Source organism: Alligator mississippiensis, chromosome 3 (genome assembly GCF_030867095.1).
Source record: "Alligator mississippiensis isolate rAllMis1 chromosome 3, rAllMis1, whole genome shotgun sequence".
NCBI lineage: Eukaryota > Metazoa > Chordata > Crocodylia > Alligatoridae > Alligator > Alligator mississippiensis.
In genome coordinates, this window is record NC_081826.1 from 153,742,264 (window position 1) to 153,770,028 (window position 27,765).

General features: G+C 41.1%; 1 protein-coding gene across 3 annotated transcripts in view; it reads left to right on the forward strand.

The window, feature by feature from the left end:
• GAK (cyclin G associated kinase) overlaps positions 1 to 27,765 on the forward strand; it is a 126,462-nt gene that overhangs the window by 45,234 nt on the left and 53,463 nt on the right. For all 3 annotated transcript variants that reach the window (XM_006259256.4, XM_019490721.2, XM_059724549.1), the window contains 7 exons: positions 1,937 to 2,072; positions 2,715 to 2,827; positions 4,931 to 5,042; positions 7,296 to 7,419; positions 15,875 to 15,924; positions 16,013 to 16,161; positions 20,413 to 20,535. In XM_006259256.4, the coding sequence (XP_006259318.2) occupies positions 1,937 to 2,072; positions 2,715 to 2,827; positions 4,931 to 5,042; positions 7,296 to 7,419; positions 15,875 to 15,924; positions 16,013 to 16,161; positions 20,413 to 20,535 (807 nt within the window). The remainder of the gene's footprint in view (positions 1 to 1,936; positions 2,073 to 2,714; positions 2,828 to 4,930; positions 5,043 to 7,295; positions 7,420 to 15,874; positions 15,925 to 16,012; positions 16,162 to 20,412; positions 20,536 to 27,765) is intronic.

Genomic DNA, 27,765 nt, shown 5'->3' on the forward strand with positions numbered 1-27,765 from the left:
CCGTTCACTTTCAGAACTGAAGTAAAGCAAGAATGTATGATTGCATCAACAGTGGTTTCCATCTATGCCAGAGCTATTGTAACTCTCATTGCTGATAAACTTCTGGAGTCAGCATCCAGTATCACATGGATGGGAATCTCTTTAACATCAACTAGTTACCTTCCAAAACCAAGATAACCAACACCTCCCATTACTGATCTTCAGTATGCTGACACTTGTCATATGTACCCACTTAGTTGAAGAGTTCAGTGTCATTCTTGATTGCTTTGTTGAAGTGTATGAAATGGTTCAACTCATTGTCAACTTCATGAAAACTAAAATTCTTTACCCATCTATCCCAAACCAACTAGCTGTTTCTCCACACAAAAGTTAGAAGGCAACTTTTGGAGAATGTTGAGCATTTCCCCTACCTGGGTAGCTACTTTTCCCAAGAAGTAATAGATGACAATATTCAACACCTGGATAAAATTTGCTGGGGCTGCTTTTTGATGTCTTCAAAATAGTGTCTTTAATCATAACATCAGTACCAGTATTGCAATAAAGTAAATCCTTGTATAGCTGAGGCTTTGCTGTGAAGAAATTCAGCCACTAGGAAATTCTAAAATTTAAAGCTTGAAGGCTTTAATAGGGAGGAAAAATTCTAGCACCACTTAAACTGAAAAAGCAGTCACAGAACAATAAGAAAATAGGGCTGGCAGGGACCTCACAAAGTACAGGTTTCTCTCAATTTTATGCGAGTTCTTTATATGTGAATTTGCTCTTATGAAATGAGCATATTTAGATCCATAATTCGTTATATGCGAGGTAATTTCACTCTTATGCAGTAGGTCTGTGGTGGGAGGGGAAAGGGCTGTGGCCGCACTCACTTCAGCCCCGGCTGCCTGCAGCTGCTGGGCTGCACCGTGCTCTGCCTGTCCCCACTCACCCCAGCTCCTGGGCTGTGCCATGCCCTGGTGCAGGCAGCTGGTGTCGGCTGCTCCTGGAGCCACTCCAGCAGGGTCTTTTGTGTCTGTCCAACCTGGTCTTGAAAATATCCAGGGGTGTAGATTCTCCAAGTAGCCTCTTCCAAATGTTTTGTGAGAAATTTCCTCCTAATCTCCAATCTAAACTTCATTTCCTGCAGCTTGAGGCCATTTTCCCTAGTCCTGCCCCTTATTGACACAGGTGTGTGTCTCTCTAATCACCCTTCAGGTATTTAAAGACTTAGTAAATTCCCCCTGGCCATCTCTTCTCGAAGTTACTGAAGATCCCTTGTTCTTTCAGCCTGTCCTTGTAAATCGTGCAAGAAGAGCATGCTGTTGGCTTATTCAGTTTATGGTCCATTGTAACACAGAAGTCCTTCACTGTAATACCGTAGCCTAGCCAGTTTTCCTCTGTATTTATGCATGTGCATATAATTATTCTGTCCCAAGTGTAGGACTTTGCACTTGTCCTTGAATTTCATCTAACCTATTGCAGACTCTTTCTCCAGTGTATCCAGGTCATTCTGGATCCTAGCTTTGCCCTCCATAGTGTTTGCAATTCCATCCAACTTGGTGTCATCCACTTTATCTCATCTAAATCATTGATGACGAAGTTAAACAATACTGGACCCAGGGCAGACTCCTAGGGAACCCCACATTATACCTCACAACACGTATGCTGCTAAAATCTTTTAAACACTTTCTGTTTGTATGCTAGCTCAGCTGGTTGCTGATAAGCTTCCATCTTATAGAGAACCTGGAAAATTTAAATATTTTACAAAACGGGGAGTTATGCATCTTTTATATCTAAAGCCCTGGGGTTATTTTTAAGCTTCCAAGACAAAGCAATCTACAGTTGAAAGAAGTCATTTTAGCTTTGTAACAACTCTGCCTATCATCTAATCAGCTTCATGTTTAAAATTCAGCTAAGTCTTCAGTGCCTGAATGAACCATTTTTTGTTTTCTTGCTGTAGGCCTTGGGCTGTATCCTATACTTGTTGTGCTTTAGGCAGCATCCATTTGAAGACGGAGCCAAGCTTCGCATAGTCAATGGAAAATACTCCATTCCTCAGACTGATACTCGATACACTGTGTTCCATGATCTCATTTGTAAGTCTTTTAAAATTTTTTTAACTTCATTTTGAATGGTTTTGTGGGCACTTGTATCTTGTTCAGAAAACTTAGGCATCTGGAAATAAAGCAGTAAGGACTTCCCTGTTCAATGTAGGTGGGCTTCATAAATCATATGGTTGTGTTTGAAAATTTTTTAACTATTTGAATTGTTTTCATCTGAGTCTAAAACTTGTTGGTGGGTTTTTTTTATATATTAGGAATTGGCCATTGGAATCTTGGGAGAAGAGCAGCTTCCAGTGCCATCAATTAATATGATTTAAGATGTGGATGAATTGACTAGAAACGCTTAGCATTTTCATTCAAGTTTCTTAAAATTTTTTTTTTTAAACTTCTGTTTAAAATTTCAATATGTGATTAATGGTCACAAGTCTGATAAGACTTTATGTTCAGTTCAAAGGACCTTATTTTCTTGTTTTCCTTGATTTTTAAAATAAGTTCTCTATTGTACACAGGAATTTCTTAGGAGAATGACAGTTGGGCATAGACTGGATTTCCCCACAGGTTCCCTGTGTAATAGATCATGCTGAACTTAAGACCTCTATGGTACAGGTCTTGGCAGTTGATACAACATACTTTTTTGATACTTAGAAAGTCTAAATTGTTGCTGTTGTTGTGTAGGTTCAGCTTTGAAGGTAAATCCAGAGGAGAGGTTGTCAATCACTGAGCTGGTGAATCAATTGCAGGAAATAGCAGCTGCTAGGAATGTAAATCCAAAATCTCCAATTACAGAGGTAAGTGGGTACCATTGGGAGACGCACACTTTTTTTTTTCCCTGTTTAAATCAATGAAGGCTTAAAAACAGTTTTCAAAGCAGTTTGCTGACGCTTGTCAAACAACTTTAGGAATTTTAGGTGTGTTAAGTACAGTTGGAGATTCAGTAGGGTTTGGATGTAAAACTCACTGACACTCCTTGAAAATCTCAGCCTCAGCATTCAAATATGTTAAAAGTAAACTGATAGTGGTTTTTCCTTGTTATCAGACTCTCAGAAGCTGCTTAATTTCAAATCACTTTTTCAGTAGCAACACGTTCAGTTCGACACATTCGATTGACTCTGATTTTGAGTTGAGGAGGGAAACGTAGTGTGTGGGTATGAATTGAGTTTCTGTCTATGCAAACCTCTGATGGTATATAACAGAATATTTAACACCCCTATTGCAAACCTTGCTTTAGTGTCTTAAATTGGTGCAAAAGGATGATCTTACTTCAGTTCAGCATAAATGAATGAGGAGCAAGTTTTAACAAATCCCCTTAATTTTGCACTTTAAGTGAAATTGGTGCGACTTGGCACCCCCTGGATTGTTGAATTTTTTGCTGCCTGTAAGATTTAGCAAAAGCATAATTTACAGCCAGTCTTTTTGGCAGATGTACCACTCTAGTCCTTCTCCACTGCCTGATCTGCTGCTCTTTGTGCTGCTTTTCCTGTGCTCCCTACCCAGTTTTGCTCCTGTGCTGTCTGCCCTATCTGTCCCTGTCCTTTCCCAGTCTAGTGAGCCAAACACTAAGGCTGCCTGTGCTGAAGGTTAGCCACCCCTCATTTATACAACTTAAGCTGCAAACATATGTCACCTTTGTGCTACCATAAAAATTGTGCCACAAAACTTAAGTGAACAGATGTTTTGGCCCTTGCCATGACACTAGTCCATAATTTGTACTGCCTTTTTGTGGCTGACCTGTGTTTATTGTGGAAACTCCTGGGGCTTCAGGAGCCCAATCCTGTTGGGCAATGTCCCCAGGTGCATAAGCATGATATGCACACCATGGGAATCCCCTGCAGCTGATTCCAGGGATGTTTGTCTATAAACGGGCAGGTGGAAACTTACATTGACAGTGTTTCTTGTTGTTGTGCCCCAGCAATCCTTTGCAGATGGAATCCCCTAATATGCATATCATGCTGCTGCACTCAAGGTTGGAATATGGTCTTTGAACACGGAAGGGGAAATCCCTATGGGAGGTCACCCCTCTGTTCTTGCAAATATGCACTGGGGTAACCTCTGAAGGGGAGGGGTTACCCCTATACTGTGACTGAGGGGGTGAGGGAGGAGGGGTGTACTTGCAAGTGTACTCCCCCCACGGTTCTGGCACAGTTGATTTGTGCTCCAAAGATGATGTCTGTTTCCAACCTTGGTCTTCCTTTTATATTCTGCATGAATTTCATTCATGCCTGTTCTAACATAAAATCACTTAATTTAGATTAAAATTTGATTTATTACTGTTGCCGTGAGGAGCAACTGTTCCTCCCCATTTTAAAGCCTCCCCAAATTTATGTTTTTCTGTATCCTGATACATTGCCTTTTATTTCTCAAATCTTTTGCTGGAACTCTTGCTGTCATCAGGATCTTGCTAGATGGCTGGGTCACTTGCTTGCCTACCTACAAGTTAAAGGAATTTTTCTGAATGGACAGTTTACAGCTTATGTAAGCTGTAATGGACAGCTTAAAAAAATGAAGTCATTGTTGGAGACATCTTGGAGATCTTGACAAGTGCCTAATGTAGTAGCATATGGAATGTGGGCAATATGTTTCTGCAGGAAAAAAAAAGTGGTCTTGCTAATAGAACTACAAGGAGCAACAGGATATACCTGGAACTATGTGAATAATAACAGGATGTACCTGAAAAGTGACAAATAGACACAGTCATAATTCAAAAGTCATAGAATATTGCTTCTCTTCTTTGTGATGCAAAGAATGTATCTCCAATTTCTTTTAGTAGTTTTAAATGGCAACATTGGACTCTGATGAACAATATTCAGCTACCATTTTGCCAAAGTGTTCTTAAATAATGCAGTTTGTATGTAAAAGTTCAAAAAAATTCTAATGGATATGAATCTCTGCAGCTCTTAGAGCAAAATGGAGGCTATGGAAACAATGCTCAACCTCGACTGTCTACAAACTCAGTGTTGCAGAACTCTAAACCTGCAGGACAACTCAATAATGTGTACAATGCAGGTATGTACTGGAGTGGCCGCCTCTTTCAGATGCCCTAAAATGCATACTGTTTGTTGCATGTGAAAACAAACTTTGAGTTGGTGAACATTGAAATAGTCTTTAGCAGACACGTGAACCTCTGAGTGATCTGCTGTTAAATATCTTGCTTCATAAAAATTAAAAGAATTAACTTAGCCTAAGTTTCTAGCAAGTTTGAATATTGCTTGTGAAGAGTGTAATTTTCTGAATTTATTCCTTTTTTAGACTTTTTTAAAAGTCGACTGAATTTTCTCCTAAATTCTTGTTGGGTAAGAGAAGGCTTGACTTAGTTTGTCAGTTTTTATGCAGTAGTTGACATTTGAGCGCATGTACATGTGTGCTTTAATGTTCATTAGTCTATTTTACTGCACATTAAAGCATCACTAAAAACATGGGGCATTTTTACATGTGCTTTGAGACGTGGTGCCAGGCGCTTTAATTACCAAGCTGCACTAATTAAAAGTGTCCGCACATCCCGCACATCAGTGTCCCCATACTGAAAATGCTGGTGGGGTGCTTTGAACTAAAGCTTATCAAGTGTGTTTATTTCAAAGTGCCCTACTGCCACTTTTTCAGCACAGGGATGCATGTGGACGCCGATGCACATGACGTGAGAAGTTGCTGGAGAGCATCAATTTCCATGCTTCAACAGACTTAATTTAATCAAGTGTGCTCCGACGCACTGGATTTCTAGTGCGTCGGAGCAGGCTCCCCACATGTCTGTAGGAGCCCATGCTTTTTAGTTGATGTGCATTAAAATAGGCTAATGTACATTAAGTGTCTCTTAAAAACCATGCTCTTTAGTTAATGTGTATTCAGACAGACTAATGCTCGTTTTCCTAGTACCTCAAAATGGAAGTACTAGATTTAATGTTAATTAACTGAAGCATGTTAATGCATGTGTAGACATTCCCATTGAGTATCAGTTGCTGATGTATGGAAGAAAACAATTTGAGTAAGTCATTTTCATAAAATTGCAGTTTGTTTATGTATACAAAGAACATCAGAGCTTTTTAAAAAACAATACCCGTTACAGCAAAATGTAATAAAATATCAATTGGAATATACAGTAAACACAAACGTAGATTGTGTTAAGGGTAATCTTACTCAAACTCAAATGGAAACTTCTATTTTAAAAGTATTCTATAAGACGAGGAAGAGAGCTTATTTGAACTTCAGTTGTTGTAAATAGTCTTCGTCCCATGTGTTGATTTGAAATCTAAATTTGTGATAAAGCCCCCAAAATCCATGGATAACAGATTTATGGTAGAAATTCAGGTTGAGTTGGAGGGTGATGTTTTTCATGAGTGTTCAGGATAAAATCATGCTATCAGATTTTGCATTAGAGTACAGCCCTTGTGTGTGTATGTTGGTTTGTCATCGTCATCCCCCCCAACCTGTATTTTGCAGCTAAATATTGATCTGCATTTTATGAGCGTGAATCCTTAAAAATTTAGTTCCCCTGAAATAGATACTTCCTTACAGCATTTCGGTTCTTCTGAGTTACTTTTACCCATTTGGTAGGCAGCTTATGGGGAACAAAATTTAAAATAATAATGTATGTAATGGGGAAATTCTTAAAGGCAAATTAGTGTACTAGTTTGATTAGTATGATGTTCGTCACATCCTTATGTTTCTGGGATGACTCCAGGCTTCTAAGTGGAATGCTGTGGTCACTTGGCTCATGCAGGTTTAAAGTTACTTTTTATAAATAGTATTAAGCTGCTTACCAGCAGATTTTGTTGAAAAGAAACTTTTAGTATCCCAGGTAACAAGTTTAGCTTTCTGGAGTGCAAACCGGTATTTCCAAGAAACTATACAAGATGGTGAAGTAGGCTTTCAAATGGTATGGTGCATATTAGAGGGATGATAGTAAATGAAGAGGCATACTGCAACTTAAACACTGATACAACAAAGGTACATGGGCCCAGTCATTTGATTTAATCTTTCTTTTCAGAAAGGAATACAAAATGCTTAAGTAGTAAGATGGCTTGTAGTGTCTATAAACCATCTTGGTTCACTACACAGAGAAATTGCATTGTACAGTTTAATTTCCAGAAGATGGAGGCTTTGTTCCAGCCCCATGAATGCTAGGATTCTGTTGGTGTGTTCACCTTAAGCTGTGTGGTCACTTCACTTTGGCTTTGTCATTTGAAGAGATCTGGAAGCGCAGTTCTCTTAAATGTAGGCTTTCATTTTAAATTGTAATATTATGATTTTGCTTTATAATTTCAGGCCTGACAGTTGCAGAATGTGACCAGTCATATGGAGGATTCTTTGATATTCTTAAGGGTGGAACGGAAAGATTTTTCACTAATATCAAGGATACTTCTTCTAAAGTCATCCAATCTGTGGCCAAGTAAGTGGGCAAAAAAAAAAGCTTTGCTGATGAAGTTTTAATATGGAAAACAAAGTCTCTTGTTTGATGCATTTAGTAATAAACAAGTACAAATCCATGAGATGGAAGTGCTAGAGTGTTAGTGCTTTTTATTGCATTTATGGGATTTGTCATTTCTAGTGCAGCCAGTCTCATGGTGGGTAGATAGTCCATAGCTCTGTCTTCCCTTTCCTGTTTCTCTCCCACTCTTTTTTTTTTTTTCCCCCCCCACCCTCCCTGAGGAATGACATGAATAATGAGGGAGTTATGAAGCAGAGACAAGAATGAAAGGAACAGAGGAATAAATGGGGTAGGGAATCAATGTGGGAGGAATTTTTTTTTAAATTTTTTTTTATTTATTTATTTAATTTTTTTTTAAGTTGAGCACTGCTAGGCAATAGTATTCCACAAAGGAAAAAGCTGGAGGAAGTCTTTCTCAAGATGGGGAATCCCAACACTCCTTGGAAGACTCTTCAAGTCTGTGTTGATCCTGATTGATAAGAGAAAAGAGAAGCTTGAGTATCAGGAAAAGATCCTCCCTCTCTTTTCTCCCCAATCCAACCCAATCATGTGTTCTGCAGAAAATTCTCTCCTGCTCCAGTGTTTACTCATTTACACAATTACCATACATGATAATAGTCCTCCTTGTTGGTAGTTCAGTCGAGCAGTGTTTCATTTTGGCATTTTGTAACACCTACCCCTTCCCCCGCCTTTTTCAGAGCCATTTCTATTTTGTTGCTTTTCTGCATTTTTTTCAGTGCATCTTTATCTTTGAAACTCAGATGTTTTAAGGCTTGTTTACATTTATAGTGGTCTACCCAACCCAGGAAAAAACAGTTGCCTGCTTTCTCTGTACTCTGTATTTCACTGAGTTCCCCACCCCCTTACCTTCTTGGCCACATTTCTTGACAAGACCACACATTTGTTTAATGCTCGCATTTTAAGCTGTTACAACACTATTGCTTCAGAAATGCCTCTCTTTTGTTAATGTCTATATGAGGTTATTTATCCAAGTACCATATATTATTAAGTGGCTCTTAAAGCAGACAGAATTTTATTTTATTTTCTTGTATTTAGTTTCTCCGGATTCCTTCTGGCTTTCATTTCTGTAGGGATTGGCAAAACTTACTTTTTGTTTTTGTTTCATAAACTTGAAAGGGCAAATGCAAAGCAAAATTCCTTTTTCCTCTGTATAGACCTCTTTTTAAAGAGAGAGGGTTTTTTTTTTTTCTAATTGGATGGTCTTTTCCCTCTTCGGGTGGTCTGGGTGGAGATGTCATACCTAGCTGCAATTTGACCCATGGCTGTAGCTGATAAAGCTTCCTTAATCATTATCACTTTCATTTTCTGTCCCATCAGGAAAAATTGCCAATTTCTGGGTTGGTGTCCTAGACCTTTTTTAATGCAGAGTTAAGTAAACAAACTGCTTACTTGACTGGTTTCTCTGGGACCAACTCAAAAGTACAAAAAGGTGAAGTACAGAGTATCATAATTCCCAATCTTTAGGTACCAGTGAGGTAATAAGGCAAGAATTACACCATATGAAGATTGCCAGACTGTTTGTCTGTTGTTTATTTTGCCCCCCCCCCCTCCTTTTTCAGAAGGGGGGGAACTGCTACAGCTCAGATTGCAGCCTTGCATAATATCATTGTCTGGATTCTCATAAGATGCTGACGACTGTTCTCAGTGGTGTAGACTAAAAGCTATATTTGGACACCCCCCCCTCCCCCCTTCCCCTGCAAGATGGTAAGGGCTACAGGAAAGTGATGCGAGGATAAGGAAAGAAGTTGGTTTTAAGACACTGGATTGAGACAGATGGGTTCAGTTCTTCTACCAGTCTTCCTGTGTCATGTTGGATAAGTCTTGGGACCAAACCTTAAAAAATGAATGCCTAAATAGAACTCTTAAAGTCTGCATTTTAACTTGATTTTTTTCCCCACTTCTAATACCTTTTCCCTAAGAGCGTGTTTCAGATTGAGGAGACTTCCTTCTTTCAGTGTGTAGGAAAAATGATTAATATATGAAGCACCCACAATGAGTGAAATGTGTACAAGCCCCAGAACTTTTGTATTTAAATTGTACTGTTATAGGTACATACAGAAGAGGAGTAAAGCACACAGACTGTCTTGTATTTTGCCTTGCAGTTCTTGCAAAGAAGACTGGGCAGCTTTTGTCCGAAAATACAGCTTCAAGGTCTTCATTAATATTTGATGTATAACGTTAGGTAATGCCTTCCAGTTCTGTCACAAATAGTAGCTCTGTGGCAATGTTTCCTTTTACTTTCTCTTCTGATTAATTGGTAAAGGCTAGAGCAAGAAAAGATCTCTGAATGTTATGCTGAATGCCTTTCCCACTTGGATACAGTATGTTGGTACAGATCGTGTTCATTTAATCATTCAACAAGTATTCAGCCTTGCCCACGTATTCCTGAGCATATCAGTTTCTATGAGATTTTGTGGGACTTCTATAAAATCCTTAATTTTTTTATTAGCTGCTCATCCTTAAAATTCTGTAACATATTAATTGTGCTTTGGGTTAAGCACTCCCAGTCAGGAACAGGGTCCTACTTAAGAGGTTTGCTATGCAAGTACATGTCACAACCCAAAGTTGTGATTTTTTGTTTGTGTGCGCTTCGGCACTGCTAAATTATTTTTCCCGCTAAATTGCAGCTTCCTTGCACGGTAGAGTTTTCTGCTGCAGAAGAGAACCCCGGTGCAACTAAGCATTCCCGCCAAATTTGTAGCTTTCTTTGCATGGTGCATTTCTTTTGCATCCAAGAAATGCATGGTGCAAGGAGTTCCCGCCATTTGTATGAAGATTCGTGCCACGTTATTGGCCGATTCTAATACGTGCACAAGTGGCGGCTAGCAATTGGCTTGCTAGCTGTATAAAGAGCTTGGGTGGTTTCCACCCAAGTTGGAGAGAAAGCAATTGGAGTTCGAGAGGGAGAGTGTGAAGATCTCTAAGCACTGCAGATCCTTTCGGACCCAACGCTTTTCTTAAAAGGCAAATAGAGGTCTGATAACCGAACCCGCAGAGCTTCAGCAACTCTGGGGAAAAGAGCAAACAGCCTCTAGCCTCTCCCCGTCGCCGATAAATTCCTAGACATATCCCTTCCTGCACATTAAAGATACGAACCCACGGAGCTTCAACAACTCCGGGGCTAGAGAACCGAACCGAACCCACGGAGCTTCAGCAACTCCGTGGGAGAGAAACTATTGAACCCACGGAGCTTCAACTCCAGGGCTAGAACGAACTTGTCGTAGTCCTCTAACAAGGATTTAAGCGGAGCTGCACCTGGAAATTGTCCAGCCTACACCATGACCATCTTTGGTGTAAGTAAACAATCTTTAAATCAACCATTACGCGTCCGTGACTAATTCTAGTTTGCCCCCGGTCTCCTCTGGCCCCGCGTGCCCGGGCTGCTGGCCACAGCCCGCGTGTGCAAAGATGGGCCCGGCTCGCCCCCAGCCCGCACAGTACAAAGAATTCCTGCCTCAGTTCATAAGTCAGCTTTGACTTACTGAAACTTTTCAATTTGGATGTTTTGTCTGGGACTGGATAAAATTGAATTAAACACCCAGGTATGAAACCAGACTAGGTGGTGTAAGACTGATGTGAATTTCAGCACTAGCGACTTCCTTTAAAATTTATGTTGCAAGGATGGTGACTTTTTAATGGATACTTCTTAATGTTGAGTACTTTTGAGGTACGGGTAAACTAGAACAAGAAAAGCTACTTTAAGTACTGGAACATGATTTGTTTTAGATTGGAGATCATATGAATACTGATCATTTCTGTGATATTTTTTTCTTTACAATTTATCTGTGCTAACTGCTTTTATTATTTATGTGCCTTTCATTTCATACACACGTCTGTTAGCACCCCAAGGTAACTTATGTGCAATTCTATTAGTAACAAGTGTACTAAGTGTTACTCAGTTTGCTTTTATGAACAAGTTTCTAATTTTAAATGATCTTTTGAGTGCTATTTTTTTGAAGTTCAATCTATATCTAGGCATTCTTTGACAAGCTCTGCTTATAAACCAGCTTTTATTTACATAGGTGACTTGTTTAACAAGTATTTCAGCTAAAGCGTGTGGCTTAGTTCAAATATTTACACTGCTGAATAAAAATCCAAACCACTTTTTAACTTCCTGCTTTTCCTAACAAGTTGAGAAGAAAAAAAATCTTGATGTGGTGAGGGTACTTTCCTTTATTTGTAGGATGAAAAGTGCCCTTCTTTCTTGTGTGACAGTTTTTTCTGAAAAACAGAAAGCCAGAAGCTCTAAACATAATTTGCTCACTTGCTTTGTCACTTGTGCTGATTTTTTTTCTTTTTGCCTGTTTCTTCATTGTACCCTGCTTCTCATTTCTTAGCAACATTAATTCAGTATAAATAAAATGTATGCTTTCTTCTGTTAATGGCTTGACTAGGAAGGCCCCAATCTAGCAATCCACCCAGTGTAGATAGACTGTGAAGTCAAGACATCCCTGTAAAGATGTGAAAGCCCTTTGTCTTAATTACAGGATTGGGGCCTGTGTGACTTCCTTTTTTTTTTTTTTTAATGGATTGTAGCTAATTGCGAGGAATGTGCATGCATACTATTTATGACTTTTTTTTTTCTTTTTTTTTTTAAGTAGCTGTGCCAAAGGGAAGCTCATGAAAATCTCACAGTATGGTCAAGTAATGAAATAGTGCTTTACATTATTGTGATGATTTCATTGTCATTTCAACATTGGAGTTCAGGGAAAATTATGGAGAGAGATTATAAAGTTAACCTCTAATCTTTTTTTAAGGAAGGTGTATTAAAATGGAATAGCTTGTAGCAGCCACACGCATTGATAGAGTATCATGTACAATTTTGGGGTTGGGTAAGTAAAGTAGCTTGCCGAGGAGTATTCAGAGATTTTTTTTTTCTGCAAAACTACCCTTCCTGCTTCTGTTACCCATCAGCTGACTTTAGTATACGAGACTTGGCAAATTTTATTATATAAACAATTCCAAGTATGCATGGAGCTTTTATAAATGCCTGAGATTTGGAATCTCTGCTTCAAAGATTTTGGTATTTAATTCAGATGCATGCAAAAGTGAAGTTTTGAGTATAACAGTTAAGTGGATATGTCTAAACGAGGTATGAGCCTTAGAAAACTATTGGTGAGGAACGGGTTCGAATTCCTTGGAGAAGGAAACAAGAAATACCAACTCCAGGAAATCCTTGGCCTTCCTTTTTACTATTCTGATTTGTGTATTTATTTGAGGTTGCTGACTTGCCTAATAAGTTCCTTTGATCAGAGGAGCTAAAAAATCTGTTTCATCAGTTTTGCCTTATGAATAAAAGTTCAATTATATAGAAGTAGTACGTATTGTTCAATAGCTGAAATTTTAAAGGTATAGCAAGCACTGTGGATTGATCAGTACCATTAAATTTTCACTGTGCTTGTTCTAGATAAAAATTTCCCTTTTTCTCACCCAAATTTTTACCACAGCAGTTAGCCAGCACTTAGTACAACACGAACTTAGTACAACCTCAACTCTACATTTATGGTTCCTTTTCTGGTCTAATTTTCAGCCACCCATGTTGATAGAGCTTCCTTTCTCTTTCCCTTGAGAGAGAATGTCCCAAATTCACACAAGATATTTAGGAAGCCTTTCCTGATACTCAGCTTGTTTTCCTTAGGTGCATGCCTGCCATTACTTCCAATTATACTTCTTTTAACTGTATTTATATACATTGTCTTCATTTGTTTCTGGGTTGGTGTCAGTTGCTCTTTCAGTGACTGCTTAGATAAAAATGACTTTGAGTATTGCCTAATCAATTCCTTCAGCCTCTGAACGTTCATGCTACTCTTTTTGAACTCCTTGCAGTTTGCCAATATTTTCTGTTTACATGGTCTTTAGAGCTTGAATGTCATATCCCAGCTCTTTTCCTTTGGTATTCTCTCAGTTTTTATAGGATTCATCTCATTAGGTTAGAGATCTGAACCCAGTTCTGTGACTATGATCTTGACTGTGGTTTTGCCAGTCTGGGTTGGAGTCAAAACAACTGTAAAGGAAAAGGTGCAAGAAGAAAACAGTTTTGGTTTTGGTAATTTCTGGGAAATTGATGGTAGGGCCAAACAACAGGCTTTCATTTGCAAGGGAAGGGACAGGGAGCTGAAAGGGCTTGAGTGAGGGGGAGAGAAGTGAGAATCATAGAAATTTTAGAGTTGGAAGAGAACTCAGAAGGCCAGCTAGCCCATCCCCCTGCTCAAAGCAGGACCATCCCCAACTAGATCATCCCACCAGCTTTGTCTAGCTGGGTCTTAAACTTAAAAGAATAGAGATTCCACAGCTTTTCTGGGTAACCTGTTCCAGTGCTTTACTATCTTCCAGGTGAGAGTTGATGATCCAGCCAGTTTTCTATCCACCTTATAATCTATTCATCCAACCTGTACTACTGTAGTTTGCTTGCAAGAATGTTGTGGAAGACTGTATCAGAAACTGCTAAAGTGAGGGTAGTAAAAAGGTAGCAGCTGGGAAGGAGTGGGATTGAGGAGGAGGATAGGTAGAAAGTTTGATCAATCAATACTAAAGGAGAAAGTGGTGAGCAAAGGGCAGGTGGAGGAAGTCATGATGAAGTATCTCCCTCTTTTGTAGTAGGGGGGGTTCTTTTGTGGAGTAATGGCTTGTTGCTTGTTGACGTCCCACCAAAAGGTACTAAATGTTGTTTAGAAAGGACAGTGGCAGAATAGGAGGGGTGGGTGTTACAGTTGTCCAAGCTAGTTTGTAGTCTTCAGATTTGGTCTAGAGGCATTCAGTGGTGCAGGAACAGAAAGGGAGCTGTTTGGAGAGAGGAACCCAAGTTTGTGATGTTAGGAGTTACAGTGACCCAAAGGAGAGCAAGAGTGGAAGGAAATGAAGTAGCTTTGACTGAACCATTGTAGAGCCTACAAGAAAGGAGTGAACAGCAGAGAGGACCTGAGTGCAGCTGGATTTGGGGGCTCTGGAAAGGCCAGGAGAAGGAAGGACAGTGTTGACTTTAAGCTTTTAAATTTAAATCAGCTTTGTACACACCTAAACAGGATCTAAATGGAATTTAGGTGCACCCTAGATGGTGCCACTTGAGCAGCTGGAAAACTGATTAGATGCCTGGATTTGTTAGATGCCTCAGCTTCAGTCAACAAAGAGGCATTGGCATTTCAGCTTATGCTTTCCCCTTGGAGCCAAACTTCTGCCTGAACTCTGTTATGATCCAGATTTGGCTCTGGGAGACCTGAAAGGAACCAAGGATTCATACAGTCTTAGGCCACTGCATAGTGCATCCAGTGCCTTTCAGATTGCATGAAAACAGTTCATTACAGCCACCCATGGTGGTGCCCACCTTTTTGTTTAGTTGGTTACCAGCCTTGGTGTGTTTAATTCCCATCCAGGAGTTGGGAGAGCCCAGCATGGTCAGGACACTTTCCTGGGAAATAGGAGATGTGAGCACGGGTTCCTTCTGGCTTCAGGAAAGTCCAGAATGCAGCTCTTCTGCATCCTGGGTCCAAGCTCTAACCTAGGCTACTTGGCAAAAGTGGTTGGCAACATTTGTCATTCAAAGTGAATGATGTGTCCTGTGCTTCACACTGAACTCAGTGTTGCTGTCACTTGAGCATCTTGATTCAAGTAGAAGACTCCAGCTGGCTGCTGACTCATCTAACATGCAGCCTTGTCAGATGCTTTAGCTCTGAGGATGAGGAACAGGAAGCTTAGACACACCCTTGTACCTTGCATTTCCAGATAACTACCTGTAGGTGTGTCCATGTTTAGTACACATGTACTATGGCTTGACCAGGACGTATATATTCACAGTATAGACATGTAAACCTGTCTCTTTAGGTTACCCTCCTGAGGCAGTGGGCTGAAAGCTTAGGAATGAAATGCCTACATGGCAATGCCTAAGTAAATCTGGCCATTGGTCTTTGTGGGTCAGTTCCCCATTGCAAAAATAGGCACAGAAATATTTCCCTTTCTCAAAGTGTGAAGATAAATATGGTATGCTTGTAATCAAAGCTATAGACATAGCTCAGCTCATATAGGTTGCTATTCAAAGGTCTGAATAGCTGGAAATTCTAGTAAAGGTGGATGAGAAAGTTCAGCTGTATGTCCTAACTCCTTTGGTTAATGTTTTTCAGAGCCCTTGCACTTGCACACAAGGAAGATCTTTTTGCAATGAATTGCTATTTTGAAAGTCTAATCTCATTCCACAACATCTGTCGTTCTCTTAGTTAAATATATAGGGTCTTGAACTATTTTGCTACCACTCTGATAAGCTGAGTATTTCTTATGATTTCCTAGCAGGAAAAAGATCTCCATAGTAGCCTGTTACTTGAATAAACTATTTATTTACATATTTCTATTTACCTTTGAATAAAATCATTTTTATATATTAACTCAGACATGTGTTTTATTTCAGTTATGCAAAGGGAGATTTGGATATATCGTTTATCACTTCCAGAATTGCTGGTATGGTTAGTTGCATCTTTTTAAAATCATGATTTTAATTATACTTTCATAAAAGTTAATACCTCAAATGGCAATGTTCTGTTTTCAGTGATGTCCTTTCCAGCAGAAGGTGTAGAATCTGCCATCAAAAATAACATAGAAGATGTGCGATTATTTTTAGACTCTAAACACCCTGGACACTATGCTGTTTACAATGTATCTCCAAGAACATACAGGTCTTCAAGATTTCATAATAGGGTGTGTATGTATTTGTCTTTTTTATTGATTTATTTTCCTGTAGTAGGACTGAGTAGACCTAGCGCATCTTTTGTTAGATGCCAACATTTTTATTCAGTTAAGATGTACAGCTCAAATCACAAATGGGCCATTTCAAAAGTAAGGTCCATTACCAATATTAATTCTAGCATAATTTGCCACCGATTTGGATGAAAGGGAAAGATGGCATTGCTTTCTGGAGTGGTAGCTTTGCTGAAGAAAGACCCAGGCATTCAGCACCTCCCTACCTAGGAAACATGTTACTGGAACAGCTATGTTTTCTGTGTGTCCAGAGGTCTTTCCCTGCTTTGCATTATTTGGGAGGGCTTCACTTACTGGCCTTCTTTGCTCCCTTTTTATCTCACTTTTTTTTTCTGTCTCCTGTCTGAGCCAGCTGCACTTAGTGAGTTGCCTAGGCATGTCCACTCCTTACTGCTGCCTGAAATGAGCAGTGTATAAAAGCAGGGACATGGCACACATCCTTGTTGTAGGTAAGCAAAGATGGCTATCTGGCAGGTCCTTAAGTACAAATATCTCTTTGACTCCTTTCCTTCGGTGCAGTCTTACAACCAGAAATCATGACTGACACTGGAGCACACTGGAGTCTCAGGCTTTCAAATCTCAGCTTTCTAATGGAAACATCCTGGTGGTGTCTGAAGATGTACTTGCACCATCCCCATTGGACCTCAGTTAGATCTTTATAAAGCCAGGACTCAGTGTGTCCCTTTTTTGTCTCTTAACCTGTGTGGTGTAAGCTCTCCATTATCATCCGTTCAAAACCAAATTTTAAAAATAATATTCCTGTGTTTTGGCACAGTTCAGTTTACAGTGTAGTCTTACCCTTTCTTTTCATAAGTCTCCTTCAAGCAGGAGGAGTGGGGAAAACATTGGACCTAAAAATTTCTTCCTCCTCCAAGTGCAAACTAATGGAATGGAATTCAGGTAGGATAAACTGTTGTTTTACTTGCCTAAATCTGATTTAAACTTTTAAAGATTATCAGCCCTTGAGACTGTGGACCCCAGAAACAGTTAAACTAAGACCCTAGGCTTACCTAAATTTTAGTGGAGACCCACAGATCATTTGGAACAGAAAAAAATGCACTGAATTTTTAAAGAAGTTTTCCCAATGCATTGCTCTTTTTCTAAAATAATTTACTCTTGTATCCATGTTCTCCAAATTTGTCTCGCATTAAGAAACCTTATTCCTTGGACAGAAAACTCAACTGTACTCTGAAGATGTCCAGTTTATTGACTATATTTCCCTTGTATATAGCACTCCTGCAGTGATGTCTCTAACTTACTTGACAAGGGAAAATTACTGGAGTAACTGCCAATCCTCCAACAGGCTCAAGTTTTTCAGGCCTTATTGTTTATTTAGCTTGTCAATTAGCATCATTCATTTAATCCTGGCCCAAGTCTTTTTTCCTGTGTAGCCAGAAGGGATCAATGGATCTCAACTTGTCAAAAAAACATTGCGCAACTTCATTTTTTTTTTTTTTTTTTGTTTAGGTTGCCTTTAAGGACTAGAGCTTTTTTGAGTCCCCAGTTAAACTGAAATAGAATTTATTTTCATCTTGTTTTTCTAGGAAACTTCCCCTTTTTCCACCTGTAAAACCCAGGTGCTCAAAAGCTGTTTCTTAATCCTGTGGGTATAAAGAAGACAAAATGTTTGTCTCCATAGAAGTCATTCTACAGCTTGGACTCCATATTTAATTTAGAATAGTAGACACAAGAAAAGGGTAACTTGTAAATGTAGGGTATCCTACTGAGTGCAAGTGAAGAAAATTCAAGACTTCTCCATCATCTCTTGTGCCATAAAATGTATGCTAATCTAAGCCCCTGTAAAGTGGTCAGACACCCTCAACATCTGAGGTGAATATTTACAACTTTGATCTGCTTTCTAGTCCTTGCTAAATGGATGCATCATTGTGAATATTTTAGATCTTGCAGGTTATCCTTTCTCTAACTTGCTCTAAATTTTTTTTCTGTATATTCCTTTCACCAATATAGAATTTTCTATGAACTTTGTTTGGTCATAGTAGGTAAAAATGTAAAGTTTTTGGAATTCTCTCTCGGCTTTTCTTGATTCCACTCCTACATAGCTTTTGGGTGCCCAAAACCTCCCTAAGGCAGCAGAGCTGCTTCTGTTGAGCAGTTTTGTGGATTCCTCCAGTAACAATCCCTCACTAGTAGTTAAGTACATTTCAAGAAAATGAATGCACTGATAGAGAACAAAAGCGTGTCTTGTATAGCATTTGTTTTTGTGGCAAAATTCATTCTACTTTAAGAAAGCTAGAATAAAATAACCAGAGAGATGCTATATGGTTAAGTCAGCATTAGTTCAGGAGCTAAGACCTTTTTTTTGCTTTTCAGTTTGTGTCCATGAAGTAGCATTAGGAATTTTTTGCTGTTTTAACATTAAGACTCAAATGGTTCAATCTTTTTTTTATATCTTGCCTACAATCTTTCAGTGGTTCTCAATGTTGTTAGAGTTGGGGCACCCCTCCTCAACTTGTTTGAATTTGGTGGCATCCCTGGTTGAGAAGCACTGTTGTGGTACCTCAGTTTGCCACAGTGGTTCTCAACCAGGTGCCATTGCCACTGTTACCTGGTAAAACTGTTTGTACTGCTCCTGCACAAACAACCTGGGAAGGGCTGCAGCACACAATGCTGTTCTGCCTCATTAGTATTCTTTAAGGTTGAAGCAGGCAGGAAAGCCAGCCCATTCTGTAGCTTTTCCTGGTCCAACTTTGCACAGCATCTCCTGGAAACAGAGGCCAGTGGGATAAGTGGAACTGTCCTGCATATTTCAGGAGTGTGGAGAGTCTGGACAGGGAAGGGCTACTTTACAAGCTGGCCCTCTTCCCTACTTCAGGCTTATCAGATCCCTAATGAGGCAGAAGAGCACATGGTTGCCACAGTCCTTCCTGTTGTGGCTGTGCAGTAGGCATGTGGGGGGGGCAATTTAACCTGGTTGTGGTGGTAATGCACATGTTGTGGCATGCTGGGGTGCTGTGGCATCCCAGCTGAGAAGCACTGCTCTATTTAATCTAGTGGAAAGAAGGGGTGGCATTTCTTTGCTACATTTGGTTAATATGGAACATTATTTTAGGCTTATGGAACATGATTAGGAGTGTATTGATCAGTTTTGCTGGTTTCATTTTTCCAATGGGAAAATTTTACTTTTTCAAAATGAAAGCATGGAAATGACAGAATACTATATAATGCAACAAAAACGTGGGGGGGGGGAGGAGATTCAATACTATTAATTCTCTCTTACATCTGCCACTTTTTTTTCTGACTCTGACAGTTTCTTGAGGAAGAGCTAATTTGATGTTAAAAACCTTAGCTTTTCCCAGAAGCAATCTTTTTTACATTTCAGCCTGGGGAAAAAATTGAGGTTAGATGAACAGATTATACTGATTTATACCAGCAGGGGACAGGGGGTTATTTTACCTTCGTCAGCTATACCACCCTAACTGCTTTGTATTTTTACTCCTATTCTGCAGTTAGTGGAAACTAATCTGGGAAAGCTGCCCAGCTTTCACTTGTCTTGGGATAGGAGCAGACCCATGGAATAGATACTGTGGAATAGCTAATACCTTTTAAGTTATCCTCTTAACTCAGTGCAATTTATTCATCTGTCCATACCCTCAACCTACTTTGCGCAAGTCCTGTGAGGAGGCACTAAGCATGGTCACTGATTTAAATTGTTCCCTGAAGCTGACAAGGCATCCATTCCTATAAAAGCATTTGTCAGTGCCAACTGTTTTGTGTCATATTTCGAACCCTGTTTAAAAGCATTGTGTAAAATTATTATTATTTTTTTTTTTTTTTTTTTTTTTTTACCCGTGGATGGTTTTCTCCTTTGTTAATGTGAAAATTGCTGAGGAATTTTTAATTTTGTTTAAACCAATCTTTTTTCAGCCTATCAGGGGAAGCAATTTTGCATCATTAACTAATGTTGACTGCTTCAGTAGTAATAAATACTCTGTTAGCTTTGCATGTTGTAGCTATTTTTATTTCAGTAGTGTCCAGAGACCATGCTTAGCATGGAAGACTCATTTTGCTGGATGCTGTGGAGGATATATTTAAATAGAGATCTTGTTTGATACCCTGCTTATTAAGCTTCCTTCTCTTAATTTGTTCTTAAATTTAGTATTAAAGTATAAACATGTCTGTTTATGTGGTGTGGCTGTAGTCGCTCTACTCACCTCTTACCCCATCCTCCAGGTTTCTGAATGCGGTTGGCCAGCGAGACGTGCTCCAAATCTTCAAAACCTTTATAGCATTTGCAAGAACATGCATTTATGGCTGAAGCAAGATCAGAAAAATGTTTGCATTGTGCACTGCCTTGTAAGTAACTACTACACCTGACCTAGTTTATCTGTCTGAGCCCAGCCATATCAGTTCAGCTCACATGTATACAAGTAACAAACTTCTCTATATTTAAGTTTTGGTGGTAGTATAAATTCTTTAGAGAAAGTACTACGTGTTCAAATGGTGTTAACATGCACCAATTTGCTATGAAGTCAGTCACAAAGATAACTTAGAAACCCTTTTAACTCCCTCTGCAGATAGCAGATGAAACAGTAACAGGAGGAATCAAGGTAGTTTGGCACTTGTGTGATAGGCACTGCTTTCTTGCACTTCTGTTAATTTCTTCGCTTGCTACACATCTAGCTCCAAATTATAGGCATATAAGGGGCTTGATTTGCATAGCTCCTAGCTGGTCAGGTAATGCCAACATTTAATGTTCAGTGAGTTGCTTAAAAAGTAAATGTCTCCCTAAAGCCCTGCCAAAACTCAGCTATTCTGTTTACTGTTGGCAGGCCTTCACTAGAGAATAAAATGTTCAAATCTATCTCAGTGCGACACATCTGAGTATCATTGTGTCTAAATATTTGATTTAAGGTAACAAGATCAGGCTTGAGGATGATTCCAGAAATATACATAACTCACTCCTATAAACATACATAGCTTATTCATTTCTTTCCTTATGGTGTTAGATAGCAGCACTATATTATAATCTACCTGATAAGAAATTCCTGTAGACATATTGGCAAGCTCAATTTTCAGTCATAGAATCATAGTGAAGTTGGGCTGGAAGGGATCTCCAGAGGTCATATAGTCCAACCCTCTGCCTGAGGCAAGATCACTGTTATCTAAACCTTCCTATACAAAATGTAATCCAACCTCTACATAAGGCTACCATCAATCCTAACGTAACACAGACCTAACATAACCTGCCACAGGCAAAGAAGGGGAACCACGGCAGTCAATATCCTACTTCTGTGAAATGTTGTCAATATGTGCTCAAGAGGTCCCAGGTAGAGGGTCATGACCCTCACTACAGAGGAAGGCAAAAACCGCTACAGGCCATACCAATCTGACCAGCAGGTAAAATTCCTTCCTTACCCCAAATACAGTGATTTGGTCTGACCTTGAGTGGAAAGGCAAGACCCTCTAGTCAAGAACTTCCCAGTTTGGTCCCAGCAGGAGCATTGGCACACCCATGTCAAAGTTCCCAGCCTTGGCTGTAGCCAACACCAGATGCCTCCTAAGAAAGGCTTGAAAACACCCTGATGCATATACCAGATAAGGGGTGAAGGGGGCCCAACTAGCCAAGTCCAGAAGCATACCCATAGTAGAATATAGGCATAGGCTATGCCTGGATCATCCCCAACTAATGCCTGTCCAGCCTCTTCTTGAAAACCCCAAGTGACTCTAGTCCACAGCTTCTTTAGGCAGTCTATTCCACTGCCTCTCTGTTCTAACAGTGAAGAAGTTTTTCCAGATATCCAGTCTAAACTTATTTTACTGCAACTTCAAGCCATTGGTCCTCATCCTTCTCTTTGGAGCAAGAGAGAAAGTGCTTTCCCTCTTTTTATGGCAGCCCTTTAAGTAGTTGAAGACAGCTATCATGTCTCCTCTTAAGTGACTTTTTCACAAGCTGAACATGGCTAGCTCCTTTAGCCTCTCCTCATATAGCTTGCCTCCAAGCCCTTTATCATCTTTGTTACCTGCCTCTGGACCCTCTCTAACTTCTCCATGTCCTTTTTTAAATGTGGATCCCAGAACTGCACACACTACTCCAAATAGAATCTATCCAGTGCCAAGTAGAGGTACCATCATCTCCCATGTCTTGTACCTAATGCTTTTGTTGGTGCATCCCAAAATGACATTCACCTTTTTGTGTAGCTACATCACACTGTAAACTTGTATATTAAGTCTTTGGCCTACCAAGACTCCCAAGTTCTTTTTTCATAGTGCTGCCATTCAGCCAGGTGTCATTTATTTTTATTTGTTTTTGATTATTCCTCCTGGGGTGTAGCACCTTGCACTTGTCTACATTGAACTTCATCCGGTTAGCTCTAGCCCAATTTTCAATATGTTGAGATCCTTCTGAATTTGTGCTTGCATCCTCCAACATGTTTGCAATCCTTTCCAGTTTTGTCATCTGAAAACTTACTCAAGAAGCTTTTTATACCGGTATCCAAATCATTAATAAACATGTTGAACAGCACCAGGCCCAAGATGGACTCTTGTGGGACTTCCCTTCAAGCCACCTTCCTTTCTAACATGAACCCATTAATAATTACCCTTTGCTTGTGGTTCTTGAGCCAGTTGTCTCTTCATTAAAACCTTGTCGTTTTAGTCTAGTCCATATTTCTGCAGTTGGCTTGTGAGAAGGTTGTGTGGGACCTTGTCAAAAGCTTTACTAAAATTCAGATGCATTATATCCACGGCATTCCTTTCAACCACCCAAGTAGTTTCTTTGTCAAAGAAATCAAGTTTGACATTTGTTCCTAGTAAATTCATACTCATTGTTTGTGATCAACCTTTCCTCCTCCAGATGCTTGCAAATGGCCTTCTTTAGGAAGTTACTGAAACATATCCTAGGTATTCATGTGAAGTTTACTGGTCTGTAGATCCCTGCGTCCTCCTTTTTGCCTTTTCTTTTTACAGCGGAGCACTACATTGGCCCTTTTCCAGTCCTCTGATATCTGTCTGGCCTGTTTCCTACAACTTCATGAAGGTGACTGCCACAGGCTCCAAGATCTCCTCTGCCAGTTCCTTCAGGACCCTGGAATGAAGTTCACCTGGCCCTGCTGACTTAAATTCATTCAGACCCAGCAAAAACTCTGATTATCTCTTTTGTTATCTCCTCCCTCAGCTTCCCCCTTTCTATAGCCAGATAATCTGTATTAAGTGTTTGACTGAAATTTAATTTTTTTGTGAAGACTGAGACAAAGTAGCTGTTGAGTAGATCCGCCTTCACTTAGGAGTTCCCTGTGGCTTGTTAACAGAGAACAGCAGCTTCATTGGTTCTTCTTTTTTGGCCAGCATACTTCTAGAACCTCTTCTTGTCTGTGACTTCCTTTGCTTGGGTGTAGCTTGTTGTTTATCTTTGCCTTCCTGATTTTTGTCCCCACAAACTCTTGCTATTTCCTGGTATGCTTCCTTGATGACCTGCCCTTTCTTCCATTGCCTGTATGCTTTTTCCATTTGAGGCATTTTAGATGCTCCTAATGCAGCTACAGTGGTCTCTTGCCATTCTTCTTGTGCTTCCATTGTGTCAGAACAATTTCTTGTTGGGCTTCCAATACTGTGCCCTTCAGAAGCTCCCAGCTGTCATGGACACCTTTTTATCTTTCAGTGTATCCTCTCATGACACCATGCCTATGAACTACTTGAGTTCGATCAAATCTGACTTTTTGAAGACTCGCAATTTTGCTGACCTCATACTTTCTCTGTCTCAGGATCTGGTATTCTATCATTGCAGTTGCTTCCACCATAGTTACCCATCATCTTCATATCCTCCACCAGTTCTTCCCTGTTGGTCTGGACAAGAGCCAAGATAGATAGTTCCCTAGTTGTATCCTCCACTTTCTGAAACAAAAAGTTGTCCTCCATACTGGTTAGGAAATGGCTTGATGTTTTGTTTGGCCGCATTGTTTTTCCAGCAGATGTCCAGAAAACTGGCAGTGCTATTCCATAGCTTTTGGGTAGATTTGTTACCTGCTCAAAGAGCGCTTCATCCACCTCCTCTTCCTGATTTGGTAGTGTATAGTAATAATAAATACCCACCATTTTATATTAGTGCTGAGTGTAGGGGTGCACTGATTTGAAGGGGGAAGAAAAAAAAAAGTTGGTGACATCCACCAGCTATATCAGCCAATACTGATCCAATAGCTGATATGCAGCCCAGCAGTGTGGAGACCAGCGTCTGGCCGGTAAGTCTGTTGCGGGGGGGGGCAGATTGAGGCCTCCACAGTGAGGGAGGGAATTAGGGCAGATGCTGCCCAACTGGGATTTGTGAGCAGGGTGAGGGCAGGCTGCCTGGTGCAGACTTGGGGCCAGGGGCTGCACTGACTGCACTCATGGGGGGGGGGGGGGGTGGGAATGGGGGACAGGACGGGGACGACTGGGTTGGTGCTGCATTCGGGGTGGGGCAGGTGGCAGTAGCACTGGGAGAGGGGCTACAGCAAATTTTGGGGTGGCTGTATCCATCCCATGGCCCCTCCCTCCCAGCATTGCCATGCCCCCCCCACCACCTTCGAGTGCAGCCCCAGCCCAGCCGTCCTACCAGGAAGAGGCTGGTGCAGCCCCTGGCTCTGAGCCCACCCCTTCCTTCCCCCACAGACTTTCCAAGGTGCCAGGCTGCATTCCTGGTTGCTTGCATGCTGTGGCTGCACTCATACACATGGCATTTATTGGTGACATAGTTGGCTACACTGGCCAAAAAAAGCTGATTGCTGATGGCGTCAATTTTCCTTTTATCAGTGCTGATTTGATATGGACCAATTTTTTTTTATATCAGTGCACCTCTAGCGTTGCATCTTTCACCTTTCATCTTTACCCAAGTGCATCTTTCTACTCTGATGTCATCTTGATCCTGAACTAGGGAACAAATGTGTGTGTGTTTTGATAAACAAAGCAGCAACACTACCACCTTGTTCTCTGAACGCTGTCCTTCTGAAACAGTGTGGCCCTCCATGTTGATATTCTAGTCGCATGAACTATTCCACCAGGTCTTGGCAGTACCAGCCAGATCATAATTCTTTTCACAGACTGCAGCTTCCAGCACCTCTTGTTTATTTCCCAAACTTTTCACATCTATATGCATACATTGGAAGTGTTTTGAGCTTGCATCCCTTTTGTGTGACATGGTGCAGTCCTGTAGCTCTCTTGCCCTTTCCCAGAGTTGAGTTGCTTCTTTGAGTCCTTTACCCTCTGGACTGCATACTCTGTTGCTGGAGAGTTTTGATTGCTGTCCCCCACAGAATCTAGTTTAAAGCCCCCCTTACTAGGTTGACCAGATGATGCCTAAAGATGCTCTTCCCTCATCTCATCAAATGGATCCCATCTCTTGATGGCAGTCCTCATCCTAAGAACACCCGCCTGTTGTCAAAGAAGCTGAAGCCTTCACCTAGACACCACCATCTAGGTCACGTGTTCACTTCCAGGATACTATGTTCTCTTCCTGGACTCTTGCCAGGGGCTCTGTCTGCATGAAGGCCAGAACCATGGGTTCCATCTGGGTGAAGGCCCCAGAAGTACCAGAGAGGAGGGATCCAGCTGCAGGGGGGAAACTCCGGGTGCGACGTGTCCCACCCACCATTGCACCAGCAGTAGTTTGGCTACTATTGTGCCAACTACTCCCTTGAGGCTCGCTGCCTAGGGCCTTGTGCCTCTCCTGCTCTCACTCTCATGCAAACTCCCACGCTAACTTGTGCACTGGGCCTAGAAGCACACCAGTTTGCATGTTCTGTTCATGAGGCTCAGGTCACGTGGCTCCCTGGGGGGCTGGGCAAAGTAGGAGCCGGGGGGGGGGGGTGACCCCTCTCAACTGCCTCCCCGCAGTTGTGCTAGGTCCCTGCCACCATGAGCCCTGCTAGGCTGGGGATTGTCAGGGGTCTGCTGTTAGGGGTCCTGGGGCTCACGGGGGCACAGTGGGCTTCCACCTGTGCATCTCACTCCAGAGCCAAAGTGACTGAAATCTCTGCCTACCTGTATTTTGGTGACTGGCTGATCAGAGGCAGGGTTCCATCCAGAGACTGAAACAGTCCATCTACCTCTTTATTCATAAGGCAACCTAGTTGAGAGAATGCAGTGAAAATTCTCTCGGCATCAGAGTACAAAGGAGCCATGATTGCCTTCTGTTGCCAAGAACATCTGCCAGAAGGTGGTTTCCAGTCTCTCTTAGTCACTGATAAACTGCTTAAGATCAAATTATTCATGACTGTACAAATGTATCTGGAATTTTTAGGCCATATGTCAACATTGCCAGCCTCACCTGGAGCTCTTAAAAATGTGTCTGAAGTCTTTGTGCTCCTTGTCCAGACATCACATAATCAAGGGACCTCAAGACCTGCAAGAGCTAACTTGGTGGTCAGACCCACTAAATGTATGAGGGAAGTGGGTGTGTGGGGATAGTTTTTGTCCCTTTTCCAATTATGACATTTTCTACAGATGCTTTAGACTGAGATGCTTATCTGAACCTTCTGTAGATTTCAGGAAGGTATGCAATACCAAGATAATCCGAGTTCAGAGTCCCTTGATCATAGGGAGGACATCAATGATAGGGTAGGGCAACGTAGCAATGACTCTGGTCATTGTCACAACCCAAGGGTGTGATTTTTGTTTTGTGTGTGCTTTGGCACCACTGAATTATTTTCCTGCCGTTTTGAAGCTTTCTTTGCAGGGTGCATTTCTTCTTTGCAGCATAGAAATGCACGTTGCAAGGAGTTCCCGCCACTTGTATTCAAATTTGTGCCCCGCTATTGGCTGTTTCTAAATTAGTCCCATGTGGCGGCTAGCGATTGGCTTGCTAGCCGTATAAGAGGCTTGAGTAGTTTCCGCCCAAGTCGGAGAACTCCACAAACACCAGGAGGAGGAGACTTCATGTCTTGTGAAGATCTCTAAGTGCTGTGGAGCCTATTGGACCCAGCGTATTTCAAGAAGGCAACAGTGGTCTGATCAGCCTCTAGCCTCTCCCCATCGCCGAGTGCAATCCTTGACCGTATCCCTCTTCCCTGCGCGCAAAGAACGGATCCACGGAGCCTCGACAACTCCGTGTGAGTGAGAGTTTTGTCCGAGTCCTCAAACGGGGATTTAAGCAGAGCTTTGCCTGGGAAACTGTCCAGCCTACACCGTGACCATCTACGGTGTAAGTAAACAATCTTGAATCGACCATTATGCGTCCGTGCCTAATTCTAGCGTGTCGCCTGCTTTCTCTGACCCAGCATGTCCGGGCTGCTGGCCACAGCCCACGGCGCGGAAAAAGGGCCCTGGATCGCTCCCGGCCCGCACAGTCACCTCTTATTAGATGACACATTTTTCACTTAGACCTATTGAAATTGACTACGTGCTATCGTATACTTCCTTATCCATTCAGGTATATCTGGAAATGAAAGTCATTTTATTTACCCCTTCAGCTGACATGGATGTTGGCTAGTGACTAAGATTCTCCCTAATGAGTGTAAGACATTCCCTTATAAACTGAGAGACCTGAGCATTCCTGGACCTTACTGTTCAGTGTTTTAGCAACCTTGTCTTGTATTGCAAAGGAACTGAAGGACA